The 7,700-nt window shown below is 41.8% G+C and overlaps 1 protein-coding gene across 1 annotated transcript in view; it reads right to left on the bottom strand.

The window, feature by feature from the left end:
- The window catches only part of LOC133663572 (BICD family-like cargo adapter 1), a 51,262-nt gene continuing 43,562 nt past the window's right edge, over positions 1-7,700 (bottom strand). Inside the window, exons 7-9 of the mRNA XM_062068135.1 lie at positions 5,564-5,634; positions 5,352-5,472; positions 1-436 (exon numbers count right to left, since the gene is read on the bottom strand). Coding sequence (XP_061924119.1) covers positions 221-436; positions 5,352-5,472; positions 5,564-5,634 — 408 coding nt within the window. The 3' untranslated portion in view covers positions 1-220. The remainder of the gene's footprint in view (positions 437-5,351; positions 5,473-5,563; positions 5,635-7,700) is intronic.

Here is a 7,700-nt window from a genome sequence, read left to right as displayed (position 1 = left end):
ACACTGCAGTACAAGCCACTTGTTCTTGTTCCCCGCCTCGCTGTTCTTTAATTCAAGTCAGTAAACCCTCACATGCCTCAAATATGTACAGAGTCCCCCAATAGTTCCAAAAGAATAGACAATATTTACATTCCTGTTCCAGGTTTGTCACAGTCCAACACGGCCAGCTCCGTGTTGTTCCGAGTCTCTGTGGCGACTTACCGTCGGCGCAGGTGTGCTCTCACTTGCCGTACGATACGCCTTTGCCTCGCCGTAGCCAGTCCCTCCAAGGCGACTGGGCCTTGTCCTGGCTGGCGTCCACGTCCACGCCCCAGGGGAAAGCGGCCTTGCTGGGATTGCGGAAGAAAGACGTGCCGTGCGGGGACGTCTTCTTCTGAGGTTGTTCCGACTGCTGCTGGCTCCTCAGCTGCTGGTTGATGACGATTTGGATGTCGTCCTGGGGAAAAAATCTGCATGTTATGTACTTTGTAGGCCAAAGACATTGGTACACACAAAATGTTGGGATTTGTGGGGCATATATATAATATACAGAACCCAAAAGCAGTGAAGTTGGCATGTTGTGTAAATGGTAAATACAAACAAAATGATTTGCAAATCATTTTCAACTTATATTCAATTAAATAGACTGCTAGGGCTTGGACTGGTCCTGGATCGAGCTTGGGCAGGTCTTGGATCAAAATAGATAACCCCTCGCGTCTCCTCCCATCGTACACAATGGAATTTTACAAGCCTTTGGCTTGGTGCAACAAAGACAGCCTCTTGTTTGTTCACTGGGAACTCAAGAGAACAGAAAGTTTTTTGATAATTTACATAACATTTTTCTGACAGTCACGTTGTGTAAATGGTAAATAAAAACAGAATACAATGATTTGCTCATCCTTTTCAACCTATATTCAATTGAATAGACTGCAAAGACAAGATACTTAACGTTCAAACTGGAAAACTTTTTTGCAAATATTAGCTCATTTGGAATTTGATGCCTGCAACATGTTTCAAAAAAGCTGGCACAAGTGGCAAAAAAGACGGAGAAAGTTGAGGAATGCTCATCAAACACTTATTTGGAACACCCCACAGGTGAATTGGGAACAGGTGGGTGCCATGATTGGGTATAAAAGCAGCTTCCATGAAATGCTCAGTCATTCACAAACGAGGATGGGGCGAGGGTCACCACTTTGTCAACAAATGCGTGAGCAAATTGTCCAACAGTTTGAGAACAACATTTCTCAACCAGCTATTGCAAGGAGTTTAGGGATTTCACCATCTACGGTCCGTAATATCATCAACTGACGCTTCCGTCAGTCTACCCCAGGGCAGTTGTGGCTATGAAAGTAGCTTACCACCACCAGGTGTGAATGAATGATGGGTTTTTAACATGTAAAGTGACTTTGGGTACTTAGAAAAGCGCTATATAAATCCCAGGTATTATTATTATTATTATTATTAAAAGGTTCGGAGAATCTGGAGAAATCCCTGCACGTAAGCGATTATATTAAAAACCGACATCAGTGTGTAAAGGATATCACCACATGGGCTCAGGAACACTTCAGAAACCCACCGTCAGTAACTACAGTTGGTCGCTACATCTGTAAGTGCAAGTTAAAACTCCACTATGCAAAGCGAAAGCCGTTTATCAACAACACCCAGAAACGCCGCCGGCTTCGCTGGGCCCGAGCTCATCTGAGATGGACTGATGCAAAGTGGAAAAGTGTTCTGTGGTCTGACGAGTCCACATTTGAAATTGTTTTTGGAAACTGTGGACGTCGTGTCCTCCGGACCAAAGAGGAAAAGAACCATCCGGATTGTTATAGGCGCAAATTTTGAAAAGCCAGCATCTGTGATGGTATGGGGGTGTATTAGTGCCCAAGACATGGGTAACTTACACATCTGTGAAGGCACCATTAATGCTGAAAGGTTCATACAGGTTTTGGAGCAACATATGTTGCCATCCAAGCAACGTTACCATGGACGCCCCTGCTTATTTCAGCAAGACGATGCCAAGCCAGGTCTTACAACAGCATGGCTTCGTAGTAAAAGAGTGCGGGTACTAGACTGGCCTGCCTGTAGTCCAGACCTGTCTCCCATTGAAAATGTGTGGCGCATTATGAAGCCTAAAATAGCACAACGGAGACCCCCGGACTGTTGAACAACTTAAGCTGTTCATCAAGCAAGAATGGGAAAGAATTCCACCTGAGAAGCGTCAAACATTGGTCTCCTCAGTTCCCAGTTTACTGAGTGATGTTAAAAGGAAAAGCCATGAAACACAGTGGTAAAAATGCCCCTTTTGCAATGTGTTGCTGCCATTTAATTCTAATTTAATGGTTATTTGCAAAAAAAATTATTAGTTTCTCAGTTGGAACATTAAATATCTTGTCTTTGCAGTCTAATCAATTGAATATAAGTTGAAAAGGATTTACAAATCATTGTATTCTGTTTTTATTTACGACTTACACAAGGCGCCAACTTCGCTGGTTTTGGGTTTTGCATATTGTGGTGCAGTTCATAAAAACGTACTCCTAAATTGCTCCAACGTACGTCGAGTAAGGCTCCCCTTTTCTGAAAAATGCCCTAGCTCGATGCTAATATACGTTGCTATGCATTAGCGAGTTTACATGCCAACTCCAAATTTGTGAAGGAAAACTACAACTCAGAGGCACGTTACAACCAAACAGCTGGTGCGTAGTAAGTACAATACTTACAGTATTAACACTTTTTAGGGCGCAACAAAAGACTGACGTGACTCGCCGACACACCATAAACTCCATCGAACGTCTTGGACTTGCTACTGTAATTAAGACTCAGAAATGATACATCAACTGGGCAGCAGTGATCGTAATCTGCTCATTTCTTAAATGTTACAAAAAAAAAAATTAGATTTTATCAACAAAAAAAAAGTTTTATTTATTAACACGAACAAAAGTACTGAACAATTCGTACTGGTATCGAGTCCCAGGTATCGGGAATTGGTACCGTATCGGTTCAAATGTGAACGGTCCCTAGCTGTAATACACAAGACACTTAATATAGGCCAAAAATATGACTACAACTGTCTAGATGTGTGCCTTTGCTAGTGTCGTTGTTGCGTACAACTCGTGATGTGTATGCATACTTTTATGGTAGGTTAGTTTGGGTACATGTCGATTTTTAAGATGTTAATGAATGTATATTTGTCCATTTTTAATGAATGATAGACAAACGTGATAGTTCATTGTGTTGGCTGAGGGGTGTAGTTCATTGCAATGGCCAGTAGATGGCAATGTTGTTATAGTGGGAAAGTTAAGAGTTGGTATTGCAAACAAACTTAATGTTTTGTTATTTTAATAAATGCGCTAAAATAAGAGTTGAAAGTGATTATTGATTTATTTCCCCTTTTTCTGCATCGATGAACGTGTGGAAGGAGAGCTTAGAGTCCGAATGTAGGAGATGAGTTTAGCAGACTGACAATTTAAATAACAACATATTAATATTGCTGTTATTTTTATTGGTCGGCTACTGAGAGGTTGGAGGGGGGGGGGGGGAATGGTTTGGGGGGGGTGTAGTAAAAAAAATTTTAAAAATTTTTTTTTTGTCATAAAGAAATACAATCATGTGTGCTTACGGACTGTATCCCTGCAGACTGTATTAATTTATATTGATATATAATGTATATATTGTGTTTTTTATGTTGATTTAATTTTAATATATATATATATATATATATTTTTTTTTTTTTTTTTTTTTTTACATTTCTTGTGCGGCCGCGGCCCGGTGGTTGGGGACCACTGATTTAGAACATATCATAATCTGTTTATGCAATCAAAGTTGCTCAAATTTGATGATCTTGTTAAATATAATACATTAATAATCTTATATAAAGCATTAAACAAATTATTGCCGTCTAATCTACAATGTTTTTTTATAAGACGAGTGCAACAACTTGTACCGGAAGTAGCGTGACGTCACAAGTTAAAAGGCTCCTAATATTTCCCCATTGTTTACACCAGCAGCGAGAGCGATTCGGACCGAGAAAGCGACGATTACCCCATTAATTTGAGCGAGGATGAAACATTTGTGGATGAGGAACGTGAGAGTGAAGGACTAGAGTGCAGTGCAGGACGTATCTTTTTTCGCTCTGACCGTAATTTAGGTGCAAGGGCTCATTGGATTCCACACTTTCTCCTTTTTCTATTGTGGATCACGGATTTGTATTTTAAACCACCTCGGATACTATATCCTCTTGAAAATGAGAGTCGAGAACGCGAAATGGACATTCACAGTGACTTTTATCTCCACGACAATACATCGGTGAAGCTCTTTAGCTACTGAGCTAACGTGATAGCCTCGTGCTTAAATGCAGATAGAAACAAAAGAAATAAACCCCTGACTGGAAGGATAGACAGCAGATCAACAATACTACCAAACCCTGGACATGTAACCACACAGTTAATGCTGTGCCGCCTGTCGAAGCCTAGCAATGCTGTTGCTAACGACGCCATTGAAGCTAACTTAGCTACGGGACCTCGTCAGAGCTATGATAAAAACATTAGCGCTCCACCTACGCCAGCCCTCATCTGCTCATCAACACCCGTGCTCACCTGCGTTCCAGCGATCGACGGCGCGACGAAGGAATTCACCCGATCATCGATGCGGTCGGCGGCTAGCGTCGGATAGCTCGTCTGCTATCCAACTCAAAGTCCTCCTGGTTGTGTTGCTGCAGCCAGCCGCCAATACACCGATCCCACCTACAGCTTTCTTCTTTGCAGTCTCCATTGTTCATTAAACAAATTGCAAAAGATTCACCAACACAGATGTCCAGAATACTGTGGAATTTTGCGATGAAAACAGAGCTTTTTGTATTGTGATACAATGTGTCCGAATACTTCCGTTTCAACCATCGACGTCACGCGCAAACGTCATCATACATAGACGTTTTCAACCGGAAGTTTCCCGGGAAATTTAAAATTGCACTTTATAAGTTAACCCGGCCGTATTGGCATGTGTTGCAATGTTAAGATTTCATCATTGATATATAAACTATCAGACTGCGTGGTCGGTAGTAGTGGCTTTCAGTAGGCCTTTAACGTGGGCAGAGTTATTATAGTGTTCCCAATGTTAAAAAGGATACAGCCATTGTTTACAAATTTGGTAAATAAATAACCCAAAAATGTATATTTTGTTGTTTTCTTACTGTACCGAAAATGAACCGAACCGTGACCTCTAAACCGAGGTACGTACCTGAACCAAAATGTTTGTGTACCGTTACACCCCTAGTGAAATTCCATAATCTCCTACGGCACACCAGACTGTATCTCACTGTGGTTGGAAAACACAGTGACAACATTGTGAGAAGGTTGGACCAGCAAAGGAATCCTTACCTGCCAGACTTCCAGTTCCTGCGAGAGCTCCAGTTTACGCTGGATGGCCTCTAATAACTGATTGTTCAGAGACATCATGTCATTTTTACTGCGCACCAGCTCCGCTTCCATCAGGTTCTTCCTGCCACACATCACATGACAAATACATTCAAGACTTCTCCGGCACTAGAGACCAACGGAAGAAGTTCATACGGGTTACGGGGAGGACTGACTTGGCGATGGCGTCATCTCGGTCTCGGATGGCCTGCTGGATTTCGGCGTTCTCCTGCTGCAGCCTGGAGTCCTGCAGAGAAGCAGCAAGTTTGTTGTTTTATTCCTTCCTTCTCAGGGCACTGAATTGGTATGGTCCAAATGTAATCGGTACCCATCCCTAGTTGTGTGTGTGGTGTGTTGATACCATCATAACACACCACACACATAACCAATAAAACTATTCACAGACAAAATAATCTATTCGGATTCAGAAAATCTTTATCCCAGAATCTAGATAGGACATCTCTAGTCCGTGGACCAGGTGCAGTATTTATCCTCTACAAGAGGAGACATACCCAGACAAGTATGGTTTCGCTCTATTACGATACAAGGAAGTGAGACCTCTGCCAGCACAACAACAGTCGTTAGGATGGAAATCAGCCTCGTTAACATTCCAGCCGGTTGTCTCAATGATGCCAGCAACTAATCAGTGGTTTTTGCAAATATATGAATAAATATGATCGGAGTCTCCAAAGGGAAGGTGACAATAATTGAGAAGGACTACTTTGTGGAACACAGTTCAGGCATCGTGAGATACAAAACCCAAAACCAGTGAAGTTGGCAGGTTGTGTAAATACAAACAGAATACAATGATTTGCAAATCCTTTTCAACTTATATTCAATTGAATAGACTGCAAAGACAAGATATTTAATGTATTTAACTACATTTTTTTGGCAAATAATCATTAACTTGGAATTTAATGGCAGCAACACATTACAAAAAAGTTGTCACAGTGGCATTTTTACCACTGTCTTACATGGCCTTTCCTTTTAACAACACCCAGTAAACCTTTGGGAACTGAGGAGACCAATTTTTGAAGCTTTTCAGGTGGAATTCTTTCCCATTCTTGCTTGATGTACAGCTTAAGTTGTTCAACAGTCCGGGGGTCTCTGTTGTCGTATTTTATGCTTCATAATGGGCCACACATTTTCAATGGGAGACAGGTCTGGACTACAGGCAGGCCAGTCTAGGCTGTTGTAACTCGTGGCTTGGCATTGTCTTGCTCAAATAAGCAGGGGCGTCCATGATAACGTTGCTTGGATGGCAACATATGTTGCTCCAAAACCTGTATGTACCTTTCAGCATTAATGGCACCTTCACAGATGTGTAAGTTACCCATGTCTTGGGCACTAATACACCCCCATACTATCACAGATGCTGGCTTTTTGAACTTTGCGCCTATAACAATCCGGATGGTTCTTTTCCTCTTTGGTCCGGAGGACACGACGTCCACAGTTTCCAAAAACAATTTGAAATGGGGACTCGTCAGACCACAGAACACTTTTCCACTTTGCATCAGTCCATCTCAGATGAGCTCGGGCCCAGCGAAGCCGGCTGCGTTTTTGGGTGTTGTTGATAAATGGCTTTCGCTTTGGATAGTAGAGTTTTAACTTGCACTTACAGATGTAGCGACTAACTGTAGTTACTGACAGTGGTTTTTGAAGTGTTCCTGAGCCCATGTGGTGATATCTTTTACACACTGATGTCAGTTTTTGATCCAGTACGCCTGAGGTATCGAGGGTCACGGCCTTGCTGCTTACGTGCAGTGATTTCTCCAGATTCTCTGAACCTTTTGATGATATTACGGACCGTGGATGGTGAAATCCCTAAATTTATTGCAATAGCTCGTTGAGAAATGTTGTTCTTAAACTGTTTGACGATTTGCTCACGCATTTGTTCTCAAAGTGGTGACCCTCGCCCCATCCTTGTTTGTGAATAACTGAGCATTTCATGGAAGCTGCTTTTATACCCAATCATGGCACCCAATTAGCCTGTTCACCTGTGGGATGTTCCAAATACGTGTTTGATGAGCATTCCTCAACTTTCTCAGTATTTATTGCCACCTTTCCCAACTTCTTTGTCACGTGTTGCTGGCATCAAATTCCAAATGAGCTAATATGTGCAAAAAATAACAAAGTTTACCAGTTGGAATGTTAAGTATCTTGTCTTTGCAGTCTATTCAATTGAATATAAGTTGAAAAGGATTTGCAAATCATTGTATTCTGTTTTTATTTACCATTTTACACAACGTGCCAACTTCACTGGTTTTGGGTTTTGTAGAGAGGCTGCATTGATAGCACCCACATGAGGGATCT

The sequence above is a fragment of the Entelurus aequoreus genome, linkage group LG13 (genome assembly GCF_033978785.1).
Source record: "Entelurus aequoreus isolate RoL-2023_Sb linkage group LG13, RoL_Eaeq_v1.1, whole genome shotgun sequence".
NCBI lineage: Eukaryota > Metazoa > Chordata > Actinopteri > Syngnathiformes > Syngnathidae > Entelurus > Entelurus aequoreus.
This window is presented reverse-complemented; position numbering and strand designations above follow the sequence as displayed.